The sequence below is a fragment of the Pseudorasbora parva genome, chromosome 18 (assembly GCF_024679245.1).
Source record: "Pseudorasbora parva isolate DD20220531a chromosome 18, ASM2467924v1, whole genome shotgun sequence".
Lineage (NCBI taxonomy): Eukaryota > Metazoa > Chordata > Actinopteri > Cypriniformes > Gobionidae > Pseudorasbora > Pseudorasbora parva.
The window spans coordinates 30,273,031-30,296,734 of NC_090189.1; the positions used below are offsets into that span (position 1 = coordinate 30,273,031).

General features: G+C 37.9%; 1 protein-coding gene across 1 annotated transcript in view; it reads right to left on the reverse strand.

Annotated features, from left to right (window-relative positions):
- Nucleotides 1–21,540, reverse strand: part of tcerg1b (transcription elongation regulator 1b (CA150)) — a 28,285-nt gene extending 6,745 nt beyond the window's left edge. Inside the window, exons 1-11 of the mRNA XM_067424532.1 lie at nt 21,413–21,540; nt 10,725–10,941; nt 10,490–10,636; nt 6,427–6,697; nt 5,144–5,380; nt 3,211–3,405; nt 2,966–3,066; nt 2,798–2,886; nt 2,536–2,696; nt 2,343–2,418; nt 1,162–1,297 (exon numbers count right to left, since the gene is read on the reverse strand). Of these exons, the coding sequence (XP_067280633.1) occupies nt 1,162–1,297; nt 2,343–2,418; nt 2,536–2,696; nt 2,798–2,886; nt 2,966–3,066; nt 3,211–3,405; nt 5,144–5,380; nt 6,427–6,697; nt 10,490–10,636; nt 10,725–10,941; nt 21,413–21,459 (1,677 nt within the window). The 5' untranslated portion in view covers nt 21,460–21,540. The remainder of the gene's footprint in view (nt 1–1,161; nt 1,298–2,342; nt 2,419–2,535; nt 2,697–2,797; nt 2,887–2,965; nt 3,067–3,210; nt 3,406–5,143; nt 5,381–6,426; nt 6,698–10,489; nt 10,637–10,724; nt 10,942–21,412) is intronic.
- Between the last annotated feature and the right edge of the window lie 2,164 nt (nt 21,541–23,704).

Consider the following 23,704-nt stretch of genomic DNA (forward strand, 5'->3'; position numbering starts at 1 on the left):
TCAAGTTTATCAACACCCCTAACATCCGTTTCACACCGCAAGCGGCACGTGAGCAGCGCGTCAGCGTAACTACAACGTCCCTGCAGCTGCAGACGCGCGAGAGAGTTCACATTGGAAGTGTTTGTACAGCCGCACAGCAGCGGCTCCCACTACATATACATTACTGAATGAAATGTCAACCCAAGATGAGCTATAGGACTGTGCAAGCATTACGGCCATTTCAAAGCGCAAGTGTGAGCGGCCCATGAGATTTATATGCTGTTTAAATGTTGATGATCACGTTATTTTACATATGCATATGATTACATATTATATATTTCTTCTGCTGCTTCTCCTGTGTTTTGATCAGGTGATTCAGTGCTCTTTCAGAAGATGTGAATTAGCGCCCCCTAACGGAAATTCTGTAAATGGCGGGGAAGTGTTTTCTCACAAACAATGGAAGTTTCCATGGGAATGGCGGGAAAAGAGTTAAGCTACAATTGTAAAACATTTTTTTTTTATAACTTGTACCAGGTTTTTTTTTTTCACAACGTTATAGTTATCATAATGCTATTCCTACACTTTCCAATGAATCAATATGAAATCATCTGATTTAAATGAGAAAACATTACCTAATTCACTATTTATATATCTAAAATCTCCCTTTAAAAATTTTTTTTATACTCATACTTAAGGCTCTCCTCCATCTACAAAGCATAAACTATGCTGAAGTGGCAGCCTTTCCAATGCACTTGTCCAAAATCACTTACTCATTTTCATTCACTACATCAACTTGACTAAATAAGTGGACAAATTGGGAATGAGTTGCCAAATCAGACAATCAATGAAACATTTTTTTAATTGCTTTGAATTTCCAGAATAACAACGTATATTTACCACAATATAATCACTGTGATTTAAGATTGTGTTCATACCGCCCACCCCTATAGTCACAAGCACAAATCATCCAACACGACCTCAGAGCAATTCAGAAATAACAGGCAAGAAAACGGGAGTGACAGAATGAGCAGAGAAGAATTTAAGACTCTATATTACATAATATTAAAGAGGAATAGTAACAAGAATGAACTTAAGATTGTACCTTGATGGGCTTCCATTCAGATTTATGTGTCTAACATTACAGAGCTGGTTAGAGTATTGCGTTGGATTGAAGTGTTTTACCCCTCTCTCCAGCAGCATGTCCCTGAACTGGTTCATGCGGGCCTCCAGGGGCACCAGGGCCCGATCACGAGCGGCCTTCATTTCAGCCTCCATGGCCGCGTCTTTCTCCGTATCGGCCTCCTTCACATCGTCCTTCCTGTCAGAGAGAAGAGGACGAGTGTAAGGAAGAACATTTCAGAATTGTGTTACACTTTTTTTGCTTTGCTTGTATGCTTGTAAAGAAGTGTGAAGTCCTTTTTAAAAATAGATATTCCCCTTCAATTTTTGAGAGAATTGCCGTTTCTATTGAACTGAAATTATTTACTAGATCTGTCAATCGATTAAAGTATTTCAATCTTATCTAAACTTTTTGTAGTTAACACATCAATGCATTAGGTTCCTTTTAAGAAAAGAAAATATACGTCTAGATAGTGAAATTTAATAAAAGTTAATAAAAGTTATATTTATTTAACCATGTTTAATTAACAAAATATAAATACAAAAAACTTGTATAGCCCTATTAAAAAAAAGGCTTGTTCAAAGTTTGCATAATCCTCGTTATTTTGCGCTTTCTACAATGTATTTGTAGAATACATCGTCAAGTACAAATATACAGGGATTTTTGCTTTCGGTTCTTGAAAACAAATCCCAAAACCTTTATTACATCAATACACATCACTGAAGGGCTGAAGTTTTGATTGGTTCACTGGGGTTTGCCTAATGGAGGCTAGAGAGAGGTCAAACAAGGTGGGTTACCTTGGAGGCCCACGTTGGCATCGCCAGAGCTTAGAAGCGTTCCCTGAAAAATAGTCCCCAGTGCAACAGGACCACTGTTTGGGGTCAGGGGGAGGCAGGCGTGAAGGGCACTGATGGGAAACAGTGACTGATTTGATTTGGTAAACGTTATGGAGTCACCACTTTTCACAGACCCAACCTAAAGATTACCATTGCTAAGACAAGTCAGCATTGGGTGCACAAAAAGAAGCGCCGAAATTGTTTTAACTGTGACAAAATAGTCCATTCAACATGTTTTTGCTCAGGGCTTAAAACGGAAGCAGCCCCATTTCCTTTTCTGGTCATATGATTAAAAATAAAGTTTTTGTGATGCCTCTAGTCTCTTCTGTATAATACAAAAGTTAGGTGTTCTGCAGGGGTAAGTCCTCTGCCCCTTATAGTTCCTGCTGAGTGCCGATGGTACTTACTTCCTCTTCTTAGCCTTCGAAGGCTCATCGTCCAATGTGTCCTCTATGGCTGATTCAATCTCCTCTTTGCTGAAACCTGCAGTGAAAAATTAAAAGAAGAGTGGCGTTTTTTGTTACGTTACTATACTATGGACCAAGAAGTTTTCAAGCTGAAAATGTATGCTGTGCAAATCAGTGTCAGAGAGGATTTTACCCATTTTCTTGATGTCATCTAGGCCCCTTTTGTGGTGGGGCTCTTGAATGTATTTGTCCACATCCGCGCGGCCCACCAGCTCCTCAGGTCGGTCCCACATGGACAGTCGTGTGGTGGGGTTGTAGTAAAACACACGGTCATCTCCAGTCCAGACCACACACCTAAAAAACACAAATATGAATCCTTTTTACTGTAACTTTACATTAAAATGGTACTTTAAAGACTTTAAATCACTGAAGACACAAAGAAGAAAAAGGCTCACCAGGGAGTACCGGGAATTGGGTTTGTGGCCACAGGTTTGGCCTTCTGTGCTGCTTTTTCCTCCTCTGTCATCTCTTCTTCCCTGGGCAACTACAACATTAAAACATTATCAATAATGTTTCCTAAATCTTTAAAACAAGTCTAAATTACTCGCAAACATCACACTTACCTCTTTAGAATTACCAAAGTCAGCTTTGGCTTCCATGTCTATATCCTTTAAAACTGAATCATCATGGTTATGGCCATGTTTAGCCTTGTCACTGTCCTTATCTGCTCAGACAAATAAAGTAATGTTTCTCAAAATAACATTGACTCGCTGTGCGAAGCCTGACATGTTGAATTGACATATGTTAATGGTCAAGTACAAGTATAGTAAAAAAAAAGAAAAAAAAAAAGACCTTAGGTCTCGCTTACCTCTCTCTTTTAGCTCAGCAGGTTTTTCCCAGGTGGACTCCAGAGTGCGATTGTTGTAATAATAGATCTTCCCATCACCTGTCTTGAACTCAGACCATTCAGGAAGTGAAAGAGCCCCCGCCAGAGGTGCAGGAGTGATAGCTAGCTGGGGATGCATCATGGGTACAAGTGGAGGGCCCATCCCTGGCAGCACACCTTAAAAAAATGTATACGCCAAATAAGAATCCTTGGAATTATAAAATTGCATGTTTCTTTGTGGTATTTATTTTATTACAAACTTTTCAAGCCAATACTTCGTTAATTAAAAATATTTGAAGACAAGAAGCTAATGCTTTAATATATTATTTTGCAATAGTAAAATTATATCATTCATAAAATAACTTATTTAACTAAATTGGCCTCTGCTGACCATTATATTTTAGAGCAGAAAATTGTATTCATCTATGACTTAAGATTATAAATCTCCATGACTTTTCAATGCTTGGAAATCCCAAATAGTAAAACTTCCTGATATTTTTTGTGTGCAACAGTGAGTGTATTCAGCCCATCAACGTGACTATGTAAGAAGAGGGCTCCATCTACTGGTTATTGAGCTATTCAAGTCTACTAGTAGTTTGGTTACTATTGCATTCTACACCAACTCAAATACCAATAAGTATTAAATTCTTTCTATCTATCTATCTATCTATCTATCTATCTATCTATCTATCTATCTATCTATCTATCTATCTATCTATCTATCTATCTATCTATCTATCTATCTATCTATCTATCTATCTATCTATCTATCTATCTATCTATCTATCTATCTATCTATCTATCTATCTATCTCCTCTAAAACAAACAAGAATATTCAACTATTCGAACATCTGAGTGCGCATTTTTTCAATGACACTCATTACGTCAATAACAGGACAAATTAATACAAAGAGACATAATTACTTGTACCTATACAACTTGTATAGGTAGTCTATTTAAGTTTATACATATTTGACAACGTATTACTTAAACAAAAACAAGTAAATTAACTAATGGCCAAGACCGCAGAGCACAGACCTCTCGCTCTCGCTAGAATAACGGTTTAAATGAACAAACTTTGAGTGCTGATCAAGAGTTTTGTGCAAGCAATATAAGGTCGCGAGACTAGCGACTCGTCTCAAATATAGCAGGCTTCATTCAGTGATTAAAACAAATATCATTAATATTAATTGAAGTTGTAGAGCATATTGAACGCTCCGAGCGAGCTCTGCTGTGCTAAACACGGAACTTTTCCTTGACATGAAACGGTAAATAAATCACACCAGTGAAAGCAGTGCATTTATCCTTTATTCATGCAATATTTATTCAGTCAGTACAGTAGCCTACACTTTAGTGTTTCTGTTTAATGTTAAATAAAATGAGGCATGGTATGCTAACAGTATTTTACATAGCTTGCATATAACTATCTCGCGGTTCAACAATTTTACCTCCTACCAACCAAAATCCAAAGTACTTCCAGACATGGCTTTTTAGATTTTGGAGGGTTAAAACTGCTTTCTCTGCTGCGGTCGAGGTGGGCTCTGCACTTTCTGCCATCTTCACTGCAAGACGTGTCAACCATCAGCAGTGACATTGCGACTTCTGTGACCTATCCCTGAACGCCCGTGCGCACGCTCACTCGCAAGGCAAACAGCCACGCCTCTAATACCGTGGCAAGTTTTTCCCCCTGCTTTTTTTTTTCTTTTTTCGAATATTAATTTTCACCTTCGAAATTTGTTTTTTTATAAACTATTTATTGTTGACAGAATATTTGTTGACAGCCCTAATATCCATCCATCCACATATTTTAGCCTTTTTGAAATGGCCATCTCTTACCTCTACATTTGCTGGATTGTTTGGCTAAACTAACTAGGCAATTCAACTTACTTTCAAGACAAAATTAATTTCTACATACCAGGCAGTGGGATGTGCATGCCAGGGAGAGGCACTCTGAATGGTGGTACCATGACCGGGGGAAATGCTGGCTGGGCCACAGGCAGGCCAGGAGGGAGACTCTGATGCAACAGCGGCATTGTCTGCACTGCAGTGACTGTAGCGGTTACTGTAGGAACACTGACCACAGCAACAGGGGTCACACCTACACTAGCAGGGGGTGTAGAGGCCACTGGAGGCATCTCAGAAACAACAGACGCTACAAGAACGACAAAGCAAAGGGAAAGAATGGGTGTGTGATTAAAGGCATCAAGACAAAACATTATAGATTTATCACATTGGCCACGAGTACTACCAATCTATTAAATCAGTGGTTCTCAAACTTTTTTTGTCAGCTAAACTCCTTAGATAATGAGTATGGGTTTTATTAGGATTGTTTTTATTCCAAAATGATTTAATATAATAGGGCTGCACTAACAAAGGGCTTATTATTAATATTGTAGAGTTGTAATTAAGCTTTTATTCCCGTTGTTGTTGAATAATGGATGCAAACAACAGTTATTTAGTCCGCCCACAAAGGTTGGATGTTTATATGCTAATCAAAGGAACTTACATTATCCTTTAAAATAGACGTTTCATCATGCTACACATTCCTCATTCCTTATAGAGAATACTTCAGTTGACTTTTGGATCAGTGCTACATTGGACGTGCTACATTGCATATGCATTCCTATGTTGTTAAAATAACTCATGTCCATGTCTCTGCATGAAAGTATGTGAGGATGTCAGTCTGATTCATGCACTTTAACCTTCACAAAATACTAAATACAACTGATTATGAATACTAAAGAATAATAATAATACTAAATTTTAGTCCTTAGTATTTTCATTTAACAAATTACAATAACAAATATATTACTGTTTTACATTACAATTGTCCTGTAAAATAAGATTTAAAAAAAAATTGGGCTACAAACCATTGTGCTTATAATTATTATAATACATATACATACATACAAGTATACATATATACATACAAGTAATATTACAACCTATTATTGAATCAATTATGTATCAATTATGAAGATGACACCAGAAATTTCACACCTTCAAAATACAAATGGACGTGCCTACTCTTAAATTAAAAATAAGATTGTATATTACAAGTTAATTTGATTAATTATACCGCTAAATGTATTTAATTGTACATTAATTAAAACCTCTTCAGTTCCCACATGAACCCCTAGTTGGGAACAAAAGGCCGCTACAAGGATCCATGCCTTATCCTGTGTGAGTAATACTCACTAGTGGAGGTTTGGGAGGCAGTGGGGGCCGGACTGGTGCTGGGGTCAGGGCTGGAGTTGAGGGTGTGCGAGGGGGACAGACTCTGGGTGGAGACCGGGTCGGCCGCAACTGTGGTGCTGCTAACCGCAGTAGAGGAAGCACTGTTAGGAGCAGCTGCAGCTCCTCCAGACTGAGCTGCCATTAGAGGATTGAGCTCTGACTGCTGGATGATCTTTACTCCCTCTGGTTTGGTCCAGGCCGACTCACGTGTCCGGGCATTATAGTAATATACCTGGAAGAGCATAACAGAAAGGTTTCAAAAGTCCTAGTACAATAATGCTAGGACTGGGTCAGGATGGTTGACTACTGTCTTGTCCAAGATTCAGATTGACTAGCAAATGCAATAAACCATATTTTCCGTAATAAAAAATACATTTTTAACCATCTTCGACGTGCTGCAACTTATATAAATGTAATTAAAATCAAACACGCAAAACATGCACAAAGCACACACATTTGGATTCGTGCGGAATGAGAAAGGTTAAAAAAATTAAAATAAGTTTATGTTTGGCCTTAAATGTTGTTTGTAGTGAAAATAAGGGAGGATTTGTTTTGGAGTGAGGGGAAGTAAAATATATGTTGAATAATGTTTAATACATGTTTATTTAAAAAAAAAAAATTGTAAACATTTTATTTAGTGGTATTTTACATTATTTCTAAATGTGATAAAACAACTATTGTAATGAAATTGAAATTGATTACTACATTAGTGTTAGTATTATTATTATACTGAGACATATCTAAATTCTGCTGTACAACAGCAATATATTTGTCAAGTTAAATCAAACTTTTATTTAGACAGGTTGCCATTGAAGACCCTTAGGTTTCTGTGTGTTTATGATATATGATAATTTTTTCTTAAATGTATAGTAAAATGCTCATGAAGTGACTCTCAGAGCAGCTCTGGAGGTAAAGTTCATGCATTCATGTCCTCATATGAGTAAGCAGAGATGGAAACACGTGACCGTTACGCGCATTTCAGTTTGTGAATTCGGCCCTACTGTGCGTTCACACCGCCGGCGGCGAGAGGAGCAAGGTGGCCGGAAGTCATTCATTTTCAATGGGAGCCGGGCGGCGAGCTCCGGCGAGAGCGGTGCAGCGCGTCTTGGACGATTTGGGCGTCGAGGAGAGTTGAAATCAGCTCAATTTTAAGGTAATGAGCTATAACGCGGTTCGGCGGCAACCAGTCAGAATGAAGAAGTGCTGAGAGAAATCCAGAGAACGCAGGCCTGTAAACTTTGGTTCCGACCACATTAGTTCCCAAGCAAAATGTAAGAAGTTGTTCATTGCTGTGCGGGTTTCACTATCATTTATGACGATATCATTCATAGTGATGTTTAATTTGTTAAGAGTCGCGCAACACTATTTTATAGGCACTAGAACGGTCGTTGTTCAGCGGGTATGCAATTCATTCTTTCTTTTACATTTAAATGATTTCATGAGGTTAATTTATACCCTACTTGTGGTCAGTCTATCAATCAACATGCTTGTTTGCTTTGTGGCCTCTTTAAATACAGTTTAAAAAAAGAAAAAAACATTCAATCTACATCAGAGTGACAGTGCGTCCACAAACCTTTCTATATCGTCGTTGGCAGGGTGGCGAATTTTGACACTCTCGCCAGCGGCGGTGTGAACGCACGGTTAAAGGAACACTGCACTTTTTTTGAAAATAGGCTAATTTTTCCAAGTCCATTAGAGTTATACAGTTGAGTTAACGTTTTTGAATCCATTCAGCCGATCTCTGTATCTGGCGATTCCACTTTTAGCATCATTGAATCATATCAGTCCATTAGCATCGGTCTTAAAAATGACCAAAGACTTTATTTTTTCAAAGATAATATTTTTCTTATTTAAAACTTTACCATTCTGCAGTTACATTGTGTACTAAGACAAACAGAAAATTAAAAGTTTAGACTTTTATATAGATAGGACCTATTTTCTCATTTCAGCATATGAATTATGAAACTTTGTGGTCGTACCATGGGTTCAGCGTCACGATTTTACACAGCGCCTGAAAGTAGTCCTCAGATAGGTAACTTCCAATGCGACTGGCACTAAGTTTGTGTCATCGCAGATAATGCAGAGTTGCAGTGAAGGTGTATACTACTACCATCATGTTTCACAAAATACCAACAAAAACAAGGAACAAAAGAATCCGTGGTTGACTGCTCTGAACCATAGATATCAAAACACCGGTAGATTCAAACAAGAAACTGCGGGATATGGTCAGATTGGGCAAAGTGTATCATCCCCCATGGCTGTAAGTATAACATTATTAAATTTTTTGTTAGCTTGAACGACCAGATTGAAAAGCACTGCAGTTGTCTTTAGCTAACGTTACTTGTGAATCCAATCACTTAGCGTGGGGGTTTGCGCAGCCATTTGGTTTATACAGTATATAATGTTAGTAGTTTTGTTGTAGAGTTCTGGTGAGGTAGTGTATAGTTTTGATTAAAATAGAATGTGGAATTGTCTGTATTGTTTATCATTGGTACAAAATACTACGACGTTAGTGATGTTACGTTGTGTGCGGAGGCTTCGGAGTGTGTCTCCTGCATTGAAAATTATTTGGCGGCCGCCAAAAAAAGTTTGTTGTTTGTAGCCTTATTTGATCAGTTATTTTGATTTATGAGTGATAGATGACAGGACGCATGTTAGTTGAGTGACAGAGAGAAAGAGAAGAGCGCGCACTCTCTCTGTCTTCATAATAACCAGCTCAGTCTCAGCTTATTTCACTCACATATTACGTTAGTCAAAATCAAAAGGTCGGAAGACCGACTCCATGTCGGACCATTTTTTCCTTGAATTTTGACTCTTCGCTGACTAACCAGTTTGAAGGGACTAACCTCGTCCCTTCTGCTCGAGTCTGTTCAGCCACACTTTCTCTTTCACACTTCAAAAGCTCGTCTTCAGTGTAACTGTTATTCCGGTTCTAATAGATATGGTTCGGGATCTGCACCAAAGTAAATATTTTCTGATGCGTCTCTCACAAACTTCTCCATTGGTTACAAGGCGCGCTCTCTGTGCAAGCAGATTGTCACGCTGGTATGTAGATAGAAAGTTGCCTATTTTCAGGTGCTGTGTAATATCATTGCGCCGCTGCACCCATGACGGCCGCAAAGTACCTACGCTGGAATGAGAAAATAGTTTCTAGCTATAATAGTCTAAAAAATAGATACATTTCATTTTTTGTTGGTCTTAGTACACGATGTAACTATAGAAGTGTCAAGTTTTAAATAGGAAAAATGTTGAAAGTCTTTGGTAATTTTTTGAGTACTGATGCTAATGGACTGATATGATTCAATGATGTATGCTAAGCTATGCTAAAAGTGGAACCGCCAGATACAGAGATCGGCTGAATGAATTCAAAAATGTTAAAACTCAACTGTATAACTCTAAGGGACTTGGAAAATGACCCTATTTTCAAAAAAAGTGGAGTGTTCCTTTAAAAGAACTGAGTTCAGTACCCATCCCTTCTGATAAGTTAAGCACACTTAGTGTATTGAGTCCGCAGTAGCATAGACTCTCAAGCGTGTCGAGTGCAAATCCCTTTTTTTCAAAGACGTCGCTTGGACTATTTATAGTTCTGTCGGATATTTCAAAAGCAAAGAAAGTAAAATGATGCACATATTACTAACGTTACTTAGTGTGGAGAAAGAGAAAGAGAGCGAGAGAGCGAGAGAGAGAGAGAGAGAGAAAGAGAAAAAGAAAGAGAGAGACTTCTGTTGCATGCCTTTGATTTATGATCGCTTACTCAGAACACACACATGTCTGTTGGATTAAAACTAAATTGCAGCCTTAAAACATGAACTGTTATGTGACTTTTGTATAACAAGTGGTTCCCTACATTGCCACAGGAAAATGTCATGTGATTACTGTGCCACTGCACTGGAGCGGCTCTAAATGTACGCTGCAGATGAAATATAGAACAGAACAGAAGCTTGTACAATACATTTTAACAGTCATAATTAAGCATTAAGAAAATACAGCTACCGGTACTCTTTCAGGGAGTACGGTTTAGTACCTTTCCTTCTGGTGTGGTGTTTTCTACCCAGATTTCATCACTAGTCAAACTTGAAGTCACTCCTGGTGATGGAGGCATTCCTGGCGGAAAGATCATACCGGGAGGAGGAGGCATGTTTCCCATGGGTGGGGGCATGAATGGTGGCCTCTGTGAAAAAGACAAAACTTAGACTATTAGGGACAAAGATATCGGAGACATCAAGCGCACAATATCGTATTTTTGTAATCATTCCTACCTGCAGGTGTGGAGGTCCAATGGGTGGGGGCAAAGCTCCAGGTGGGGGCATAGGTGGCATACTGGTATCAAACGGTGGTCTACCAAAAGGGGGTCTAGGGGGTGGTGGGGGTCCTCTCATCATGCCAAAGGGTGGAGGTGGGGGTCGTAGTAATGGAGGGGGTCCTCGCAAAACTGCGCTTGGTGGTGGAGCAGGGCTACGGAAACGTAACACCATACTGAGGAGAAACGAATGACAAAACTCTTAAATTACCAATATTTATTTATTTACATAATGTCAGCAACAAGGCTTTTTTTTATGGCAAAAAAAAGAATAAACAACAATTTACACATTTAACAAAAAACGACATAAGACATTTCAGGTTAATACAAGATAGAAATTCTAAAATACATTCAGGTGATTGAATTACCAATATCATTGGTATGCAAAACCACCACTAAAAGCTGAACAGCAAAATTGTTGTCTAGGAAAATGTTATATTTCAGACACTAATGGCATGGTATTTTAATAAACATTACATTAATGTCTAATTTAAAACATTCAGATTTATTCAAATAAACCATGGTCCAAATAAATAATGAACGAGATGTGAAATTGTGAATTCATACAGTGTCTTATGGGGCTTTCTCTATAAACAAACATGATGGATCTCCATCAATCTAAACACAGAGCGCTGCATTTCTTCATCGCATTAATTATTCTGCTGGTTCAACAGAGGTGAGCTTTACTGGCCTCATGATTCAGTTTAATTACAGGTAAAAGTTACAGTAACAATTCAATTGCAAACAGGGTCAAAAATGGTCTTCGGTGGTGGTGGACGAAAACGCCCATTCACACAAACCAGGGTCTCTAGAAATAAACTTGTATTAGTTGTATTTTTCTACAAACTGTTTTTCATGAATGTGTGTTCTAAATATAGAAATAGTGATACGTTTTTATTAACATTACCATATCATTAATTTTTTTTACCCATTTAATGTGTAGATTATGATTATATATTTTTATATTTATTTTTCTTCCACTTCCCAATGATTTTTAAAAATAAGACCGCCTGCCTTGCATATGCGAGTACAGAATGACGCATCTTGTGTATCATGTTCAGTAGTATCTATATTTTACTACACTTTGCGGCCAGTATATCTTATGCTCAGTAAGAAGATTAAGATGTAAAAGAACAGCTGACAAAAACAAAATCCAATAATCAGTTTTTGGTTTTAGAAAAAAATAAATGGTATCAGCGCATCCCTAGATTATGCAGTATGCAAATAATGCATGCGTGTTGCAGACCGTTCACTAGGGCTGTGCAATACCTTGTTAAATAATGCGATATTCGATATGCATTCAATATGATACAATATTGCTATTAGTGTGTAAAAATCTATTTAAATTATATTAAATTATTTAAAGACTGAGAATGATACAATTTGAGTGTTTTACATTCTTTCTGGGAAAAGAAAGCATCGTTACAACAAAAATTGATGTCACAAATCTGAAAATGTAACTTTAACATCAATGTAAACAAAAAAAATGTAATGCAAATATTTAAATACCAAACTCTTTGCTTGACTTGGTAATATATAGTTATATCAACCTAAAACTGAACATCAAGAACATTCAGGAAAACAAAGACACCTGTGGGTTATTTTTTTAATTAATCTTTGTTATTAAAAATAAGTAGTCTGTAAGTAATCAAAACAATAGTTTTCACATTAATTAAATATACACTTGATACATCAAAGCTACAAAGGTTATTCAGCCGAGAGCACAGTGATTTTACATGATTTAAAACATCAAGCAAGTCACATAAGTAACAGTCGTGTGCTCTATTCTCTGCTATAGTGTTGACTAGGGTTGTAACGTTATATCATTAAACGGTATATCGCGATATTAAAATGTGACCATATGTATCGTTGATGGAAACGATATGTTTCGCGATATATAGTTGTTTTATCCAAGGCTCAACTTGTTGTAGTAGAATTATTTATAAGGTATAATTCACCCAAACACAAATTAACAAATGTAGGCTACCACAAATGTAAATTCTGTCATCATGTAGGCCTACTCACCATCATGTCATTTTTCGTTTAACTTCCAAACACAAATGAAGACATTTATTATGAAACCTGAAGGATTTCTATTCCTCCATCTTTAAAGTCCATTCCTCTCAAACTTAAAACGATGGAAAAATGCCAAAAAGGCATTGCAAAAATAACTAATCGAGTGTCTAATCCAAATCTTCTGAAGTCTTCAAGTCTTCTGAAGAGACACAATGGCTTTATATGATGACTATATTTAACACGACGCACATAATGTAGTAAACACGGGCGTTCAAATGATTGCATGACATGAGAAAACAACATGAAATGGGGTAAATCTAGAATTAAAATTCTTGGATGAGCTAAACATTGACAGTTCGAGAGCAGTCATTTTCACACACTTTCTTGCGATTAGAACTGTGATCGATTGCATTGATCATCTGAAGTGCACGCGCTGCCGGAACGGCGCTCCTCAAAGTGAAAGCGCAAACATTATTTAAAGCGACACTCCGCCAAAATCAAAACGCAAACACCATTTAAAGCAGCACTCCGTTGTGAAAGCGCAACCCTCATTTAAATTACTAGATCACATTTAATTTAGTAGTATGATTATTCAAAGCATTTTAGATGGTTCATTCTTACATAGGCTACTGCATTAATAGCGGGAGAGGCAGGGCATAGCAAGCATGGGGAGAGAATGCTGCCTGCATTGAAAGCGTGAGTAATGCGTGCAGGAAAATTTTTGTCAGTGACATTACTACAATAATTATCTTATTACATAGAATCATACAACGACTAAACATAATGTTGAACATAATGTATAATAATGCAATGGGGGAATATTTGTGGGTCCTGATAATAATACACAAATAATAAACACACACACACCATATCGTGAGTTCAGTATCAAGATACATATCGAATCGTAACAAGTGTATCGTTACACCCCTAGTGTTGACCTAAAACATACACTTTTCACAACACCCCCAGGGGGCGATTAAGAGTTAGGTGGCTCCATCTTTAGTTGTTTCCTGATAGTACTGAGAATTGAACACGCAACCGTCAGGTTACAAGTCCAACTCCCTAACCATTAGGCCAGAACAGATCTCATTTTCTGCTCCGCTTTTCCATTGTTCATGTAAACAAGCGCATACTGTTGCTATATATATATATTAGGGCTGGGCGATAAATCGATTTTATGAATTAATTCGAGTTTTTAGTTTACGACGATTTTTGTGAATGAAAATCGGTTTTCTCTTTCAAATCCGCCGACGCTCCCCTCTGAGCTCCCGTAATGGCTCAGCCCTCCCCGCGCGCGTTTGCCACAGAGGTACACAAACAACAAGGATCGCGTCTAACAACATACCGTGTCATTCGTAATTGGTTCAGTTTTTCACAGAACAATTAACAATACCCCGCTGCAAAGTGTGTTTGAAGTCTGAACGGAACCGCGGTAGGCGCTATACTCATTTAAAGCTGCGCTGACACGAACGCAGCGCGAGCTCACACACGGGCCAATCTCGTGACAGACACGATACACAGCGCTGGTGATCCAGTGAGAGACCGTTTAAATCAACACACACCATTGCTACTGTGATCTAGTGGAAGCGGTCGGCGCACAATTCTGTTATAAACCACAGATATCAGATCAAACAGAGCTGAGCGAAGGTCAGGGGTTTCAGTCACAAATCACCAACATTCACCATGATTTACTGTAGTAAAACCACATGGATTTAATGTTGTTGTTGTCATTATTTATCTCAGGATTCGTACAACCTTTTGAGATTGAAATTCAAGCACTTTCCAATGGTTTTCAAGAGCTTCACACTTATTTCCAGCACTTCAAAGCTCTAGATATCCGATTGTAATGTTATTTTTAATGTGATGGTTTGTAAAACTAAAAGTTTAAAGGGGTCTTGTGAAAGAAATAGTCAAATGTTTTTTTTAGTTTATTTTTTTTAAATGTGTAATCCATTTTGTAGCATTTTTATTTTAAAAAAGATATGAAATGCCCACCACTATAACCAGCAGAAGAGCACTTATTGATTTATTAGCGATTTCCACTCCCTAATGTATGGAAAGTACGAAGTCACAGTCTCAGGAAAAACTAAACTTTTCTTCAAATTGTGACTAAATTACAGTAAAGTAAAGAGCTCCTTTAATAATCACTGAAGCTGTCGATCAGTTCAGTGTGAGACTATTGAAGAACAATGCTAATCTATATTTAATAAGAGCATTAGGCTACATTTAAATTTTCCCTATACTTTTTTTGCACATTACTGTTGTTAATAAAAGTTAATTTTATCTGCATATCAATTCATAAACCTTTGATATGTATACTGTTTATTGCAAAAGATATGGTGCCCATTAATACTGTGGAATAGTCGGGGGTTATTCACATGCTGGAAGTTTTGCACCCCAGGTGGCACTTCTACCAAGCTGCAAATATTTAATTTTACCTAAACAAAATAAAGTTAAAACTTGTTTTGAACAATTTCTTTGTCATCTGCAGACTGATTTTAAGTAGGAGGGGGAAAAAATCGTTTTAAATCGTAAATCGAATTTTTGGTGAAAAAATCGGGGATTTTTTTTTTGGGCCATATCGCCCAGCCCTAATATATATATATATATATATATATATATATATATATATATATATATATATGGGCTCTCAAAGTTAATAATGCGTTAACGCAAATTCATTTTAACGGCACTACATTTATTAACGTACGATTAAGGCCATAGATGTAAAGGATGCAGCAGCAAACATTAATAGAGAAAGAAAATGGTTAACATTAATATTCTAAACCAAAAGCGCAGTTATCGCCTATAAGCTACCATATTTTCTTTTTATTAGACTCAAGTTAAGTTAAAGGGTTAGTTCAGCGATTAGCATATGGCTTTGTATCAGTAGATACCCTGAAGTATATTCAAATGATTGTGCTTTCCCCCCTCATATCCCCCTGAGACAAGAGATTTATGCACTTTATTTCTGGAAAAATTCCTCCTATGACGCAAATTGACAATATTTGCATCATAGGAGGAATGTTTGGCCAGAGGCTAAAGACTACAGCCAGCAGAGGGAGCCATTTCCGCATGTTTTGAACCCGCGCATGGGGGATGGGAGATTACACTCTGCCTGTAGCTGCAAGCTGAGCTCTCCCTGCGCTCTCATTTAAACGGAGCTATGGTGAGCAATGTAAGTCTTTTAACTTCTCAAATTAATTTCTATGAAAGTTAAACTTGCAAAGGCATGAACTGAAACGCGCCAGACTGAACTCGCGTTCTGAATGTAAGCTGCGAGTGTAGTCGCGATTACCTCAGCTCTCATCATGATAGCTCATCAGCTCATTTATCTGACTCCTGCAGTTAGTGCTCAGTGCTGTGATACTCGCGCGGTGACTCACTCATTATATTGAACAGACACGTTCAGTTTTTAATTGTAGTGTCTTCTCCAACTCAGTCACAGTAGTCAAGTAGGTGGCTTTGGGAATGGCCTCATAGTGCAGCGAAGCATTCTAGGAATTGTAGTCTTTCATCCCCATGAGACAAAATACATTTTCTGTCTTTTCTCAGTCTAGACGGCACCAAATTCAAAAATAATTTCACATTTATACTACATTGATGACCCAGTTTAAATACAGATTCATCTTCCCAGCGCTGAAGTAAGCCTTTAAGAGACAAGTTCTTTAATAAACATCTATGACAAATGATACATGATTATTATTGAATAAGTAGCCTATGGTTTCGCTAATAATAAACGTACATTTGCATAAAGCATGCATATTTGTCCATATACCCATGTTGATTAGAGTATTAAAAACTTCATTCAAACTTAATTCAAGATACATTTACAACATATAAAAACGTGTGATTAAATCGCGAGTTAACTCATGACACTCATGCGATTAAATATTTTAATCGATTGACAGCCCTAATATATAAAGGTCCTTCTAAAAAAAAATAGCATATTGTAATAAAGTTCATTATTTTCCATAATGTAATGATAAAAATTAAACTTTCATATATTTTAGATTCATTGCACATCAACTGAAATATTTCAGGTCTTTTATTGTTTTAATACTGATGATTTTGGCATACAGCTAATGAAAACCTAAAAAAATTAGCATATTTATTCCGACCAATAAAAGAAAAGTGTTTTTAATACAAAAAAAGTTAACCTTCAAATAATTATGTTCAGTTATGCACTCAATACTTGGTCGGGAATCCTTTTGCAGAAATGACTGCTTCAATGCGGCGTGGCATGGAGGCGATCAGCCTATGGCACTGCTGAGGTGTTATGGAGGCCCAGGATGCTTCGATAGCGGCCCTAAAGGGTCATGAAACCCCCCTGCTGCAGTGGTGTTTTCACACCTTCGATTTGAAAAGGCTTCTTAAAAGGGGAGTGGTCGACTGTGAAAAGGTGGGATGGTATTGTGTGGAAAAAGGGAATGGTTTGCATAAATAGGGGAGTGTTATATAGGTGCATTAAGATTAGCGATACCAATAGCAGCAGTTACAGCGGTTCTGAGACATGTTCTTGGTTCCCGTTGGCATTGTTTACCACAGTGAGATTAAATGAGGGATGAGTACAGCGAATGAGAGAGCTATGAGTGGCGTGCAGCAGAGATCGTAAATCATTCAGCTCTTCAAACCAGCATAATTCAGTGAGAAATGAAAATAAATGTTATTCTGCATGACGAAATATTTTGCAAACGTGATAAAATTATATTTGTCCAAAAATGCACGCTGTTTGGCAAGATGAACAACGCGCCAATGTAATAAGAACGTGAACCACCCACGAACATGCGAAGCGACAGAGATGTGTAATTCTATGATCGGTAAAAGCGAAGGGGTTTGAGGCTTCATAGTCTCGACCGCGCATCTGGAGCACAGAGCGAAATATCTTGTTGATATTTCATCAAAAATATTGTTCATTAGCCTACAGATTGGTTATTTTGCACTCCTGACATAAATTAGATAGTCAACGCTTGCAGGTTCAGCGTGCGATCCTCAAGTTCATTTTACTTTACCGAGCCTTTGCAGCAAAGGCTTCCACAGACGGCGCCCGGTTACAGCTCGCTCGGCGCCCTTACGTTACTTCGTATCAGCATAACGCCTAGCTTTCCTCCTTGACTTTTCTGCATGCTGCTTCCAAAACTTCACCACCATGTCTCTAGAATAATGATGGACAGCAAGGTGCCAGAGTCTGGAGGAAGACTGGGGAGAAGGAAATGCCAAAATGCCTGAAGTCCAGTGTCAAGTACCCACAGTCAGTGATGGTCTGGGGTGCCATGTCAGCTGCTGGTGTTGGTCCACTGTGTTTTATCAAGGGCAGGGTCAATGCAGCTATCAGGAGATTTTGGAGCACTTCATGCTTCCATCTGCTGAAAAGCTTTATGGAGATGAAGATTTGGTTTTTCAGCAGGACCTGGCACCTGCTCACAGTGTCAAAACCACTGGTAAATGGTTTACTGACCATGGTATTACTGTGCTCAATTGGCCTGCCAACTCTCCTGACCTGAACCCCATAGAGAATCTGTGGGATACTGTGAAGAGAAAGTTGAGAGACGCAAGACCCAACACTCTGGATGAGCTTAAAGGGTCATGAAACCCCAAAACACTTTTTTTGAGATGTAATCAGATATGTATAGGCTGCACATCATTGAAAACACTAAGGGTACTCATTAATGGTATTCATATGTGAAAATAGTTTTTTTTGCATTTTTCAGAGCGATTTCTGTCTTCCGGTTTGAAAAGCTTAGTCGGAGCAACGTCACAAATGCTGACGTCAGCGTGTGCTTTTCGGCCCAAGTTTCTATAAAACACATGTACTGTAAGTGGTGATGGTGTTAACGATTTACCTGAGCGAGAGTGAGCTTGCAGTGCATCTTGCTCGGACTGCAGAGAATGTTCTCAGTATAAAAATGCCCTTGCAGAAATGACGTCACTAGAACCGTTTGTTGACTAACCCTCCACCCACAAGAATACACAACAAAGGGGGCGTGGTCTTGTTGCTCTCCCAAGTGGAGAGTAGAGCGCATTCAGCGCTTGCATCTCCCTGTAATGTAAGAGGCGGGACCTTTCCAGGTAAAGTGCGCTAAGCTGCTGTCCAATCACAACACGGGAAGCGCTGGCCCAATCAGAACTCGTTACGTATTTCTGAAGGAGGGACTTCATAGAACAAGGAAATCATCAGGCCGTTTTTAGAGAAAACAGCGGTGTACAGATAAGTTAATTGTGTGAAAAATACTGTTTTTTACACGCGAAACATGAACTCATGTTATATTGCACACTTTACACAATCAAGGCTTCAAAAACACACGAAAAACGGGATCTTTAAGCAGAAAATATGGTAGCTTATGTCGGCTATAACTGCACTTGTTTCAGAGTAATTTTATTAATAAGCCTTTTCTTTCCCTATTAATTAATTAATTTTGACAGCCCTAATATTATTTATTTATTTATATATATATATATATATATATATATATATATATATATATATATATATATATATATATATATATATATATATATATATATATATATATATATATATATTTTTTTTTAGGTCCTGTATTGTGATTTTTTAAAATTATTTTATAATGTTTCCTGATCTATACTTATATTGTTAGTATCATAACATTTTCATAATTTAGAAATAAGGCATTTTTCTATCCTGAATTTACCCCTTTGGCTTAAACGCTCTGTTTGAAGGGGCCGTGAGACTTCAGTGTAAACACCCACTGCTGTGATTGGCTGACATCTTTGCATACAATGCGTATTACATGGAAACTCTCCAATACTTTTACTATGATTTTTACTTTTACAGCTGTCGAGATTAATAAATCGTGAAGTGACTATAACATTATATTTAGATCTATTCCACACAAAAGATTGCAGTGATGAGCACTGAATAACGTTAGATGACATTTTAATGTGTTTCTTGTAACGTTCATTGTAATGTTTTCTTCCATGAAATGCTTTCACCATAACGAACAGCAAAATTGTGCTGTGTAACAGCGTCATTCATTATAACGGCAGTTTTAGTAAGTTTCCAAATAAACTCTCAGTTTGATTGACAGCTTCAGTCATTATAAAGAGAGTAATAAATAAACAGTATAGTTCAGGCAGATTTTCTTTCTAAATCGTTTAATAATTACACATTAGAAATCACTGATCAGGCATTAGAATGAACACTGTCTTACATGTTTGTGCCAGGTCAAATCCCTATCGTAAATGTCTGTGCTGACACTGCGACTGAATTACCAAATAATCCACAGTGAAATGTGAAAATAAACTGAATCCATTTTTCTCTGACATCGGGATCCTTCGGCAGCTTATGCAATGATTATGTTTTTCCACAGCATCACAATTTTGTGAACAACTACTTTAGATCCACTCACTTCGCATCGACTGAACACCAGTGGACGAGGAAAACGATGCGATGAGGCAGGCGGGACGGTGGGCAGTGCTCGGGCGGTGACTGAAGGCAAAGACTGAGTAGTTGACATCACATTTTTACAGAAGTCTCAACAGCTCCTTAAAAAGACACAGCTACTTTATGCAGGCTGTGTGCATTTGACTGTGGATTGACTGTTTTGAAACGTATATGGTAGTTACATAGCCCCTAGAACTGAGTTATAATGAAACAGCAAGGACATTTAGGTTTTGACAATATGGGACCTTTAAGGTGACTAATTCAAGTTTTTTTTTCTTCTCTGCTCATATTTTAATATCCATGTCTGTAAAATGACTGTTTTGTCGATTGTGTTTTATTTTTCCAGAGCTTTATATGCCCATTTCTTGAGTCTTTTTCAAATCCTAGGTTTGAATGACTATGTTAGTTCATGACTGTATATGATTATTTAGCTTAATAAACATGCGAATTGTTGTATTTTTGTATGATATATTAGTTTGTATGATTATCTTTGATTCTATATATATATATATATATATATATATATATATATATATATATATATATATATATATATATATATATATATAATTATTATTATTATTATCATCTTCTACTTTTAGGGGGATATGCTAGGCTCTTTATCTTCATTTTTTTGTTGTTGTTGATGTTTTTACAGTATTACCATGACTGTAGTTATTTTTATGACCAGTTAGCCAACCACTAACGTTTACATTAAACTGAATCTCATCTGTTTTCTCTATTCAGTGCTAATTCAAACTTAAATATAATTTAACCAACCTCAAAAACACAGCATAAATATGGGGTGGGGAAAAAAATTGTCGTAACTTACACAAACAAGCGAGCTAAATTCGGCAAGCAAAGGAAGGCTAACACGTCAGCTGCAAACAAACCATTAACTTAGTTACTAACAGAAAATATTCTCGTTTTATTTAGTACGTAGTTCTAAAACGTACAATTTTGCTTAGCTTGTGTTTTCAATCGTGAACTATTCAATAATATAAATAAAAAAACAGCAAACGTTTAAAGTTACGACGCTAGCAAAAATGCTAGCTCCGCTAAAACTGCGCCAGTGGACTTTTCCACCACTCACAGTTTCACACTGTAACCCAGGCAGGCTATATAGCTAAGATATAGATAAGCACAGATTTCTGCGTCAATATTCATTTGACGTTGTCATAATGGCTCTTGTAGCGCAGTTTTCTGACCTGTTCTCCGCGAGTCCAGTGCTCTCTGCTTCCATGTTCTCCGCCATCGCTCCAGAAACTAAACAATCTCACTACAGCTAAACTTCCTGTCGGTGAAGCACTTCCTCACACTCTCCTTTACACCATTGGCTGGATTTACTGGTTATTAAACCCATTCAATAAAGGCTTTTGAAGCATTATTATCTCAGAACACCACATGATCAAACAAACAAATAAATAAAGACACCCAAGTTGTGTTTTCATGTTTAATAGGGACTTTCGATAGACATGTTTTTATACTGTATAAACCCCCTTACACTTACCCTACTACCACTCCTACCCACCACAGAAAACGTTCTGCATTTTTACATAAAATAAAAAATAAAAAACCTTTAGTATGATTTGTAACAAAAATTAGGACAAGGATCTCGGATAATTGCCATCTTTGTGGGGGGTGTAGGGATTGCATAATGTAGGGCGCGCGCGCGCGCGCACACACACACACACACACACACCAGGTGCATGGTCCAAAAGGGTTGTACATATTCTCTTAAAGGTGCACTATGTAGTATTTTTGCAGTAAAATATCCAAAAACCACTAGGCCGGTGTTATATATTTTGTTCAGTTGAGTACCTACAATATCCCATAAGTTTCCAACTATTTGTAAATTGTGAGAAAATTGCTATTTTAACTAAGGACAGGGACGTTTCAGCATTGCATTTGAGGGAGTCGCCTGTCAATTGCGTCATATCTGCGTTACCCTCGGTTTGGGCTTTTATTTGGCAGGAGCGCTTTACTCTTAGCAGTGTGAACAAGTGAACGCACGGAGTAAAGTCATAACATTGTTTTAAACACACTTAAATGTATCTAATATGATAAACAGAGCTACATTACCTCCAAATCATAACCGGAAGAGCGGATCTGTGCAGGCGCCCGGCGAATGTGTCCCGTCCCGTCATAATAAAAGTCCCGGTATTTGAGAGGCGGGTATTTGTTTAACAATCACTCCAGCAGCTGTGCTCAGGTCCACAACACTCGGTCCTGCTCTGCTTTAGACTACAGTAACGTTAATAACCGCAAATAACCGAACGTGATTTCTGCCCGAGTCCTATTTTCCACCGGCTGTGATGAGATGACCACATCTCCCAAGATGCTGTGCTCACACTTTACGTCATCAAAATATGCATTTGTTTTGAATAGGCGCCCTCCAGTGGACGGAAAGCTGCATAGTGCACCTTTAAAGCAGCACCAGGTAACTTTTCAACCTTCATAATATATTTTCAAGACTCTTGTGATGATACATTGACATACAATAGGTTGAATGACACGTCTGCCATAGCTTGATGGGGTCTGTATCGTTTTTAATCGTACTTTTAAACTTCGGGTTTCGGGTAGTAACCCGAGAACAAAAAGAACTACAAAATTCGACTGCTTTACGGCATATACGTCACTTCCACCAACACCCACACTTCCTTAAATTCGGACGTGCGAGCTCAACTTTGTTTGTTGGATAATATAGTCATGTCTGAAGAGGCACAGACAAATAAGAAAGAAAAGTTTTTTAGGGGGAAAGCAATAAGAGGAAACGAAAAAGTGATGGGACGAGGATGAACATTGGACCAGCGTTTGCTCGTTGGCGTGAGCTGAAGGAGGCGTGCCTGACCGATGCTGTGATGCTTGTTATGGTGATTACCTACCACTAATAGACTTACAAATACTAATAGTTCACAAATAATTCGAACAGTTTTAATTTTTAGGGCATCTTGCAGTCCAGATTAAAACATAAAAATGTCTAAGTTTGAAAATAAATAGCCTATTAAGTCTTTAAGTATTAAGTATTTGGTGCTGTGATGAACAACATTGAGATTACAAAAAACGAATGGCTCATGCTGTTTTAAAAACTACATCTATGTTTATGTTTGTTTGCGGGGTTTCCGGGGTAACCGGAGGATTCTGCAGTTCATCAGCACCCTCTGCTGTCAGTGAGCGGCACTTCATTCAGCAGCACGTCTCCTTCACTCGTTCATGTGCTTCTCATTTACACCTGAGCGCTTCCCTTAGGCCCGTTGTGATCTGGAAGGTCACAACGGGCCTAATTCCGGGGTGAAAGCGTCAACAAGTGACATGTCTATGGAAACATGCATGGAGCCAATCAGAATCATCCACCTTGCAGTAATGATGTGGATAGACCTTGAAAACAGTATAAATGTTGGGACAATTGTATGTATGATTGGGCGGCGCCGCAAGACGGGGAGAGAGGGAGTGCGGCCTATTAACTCCGTGTGAGCCTTGAAGCTGGATTCTTCTGTTAA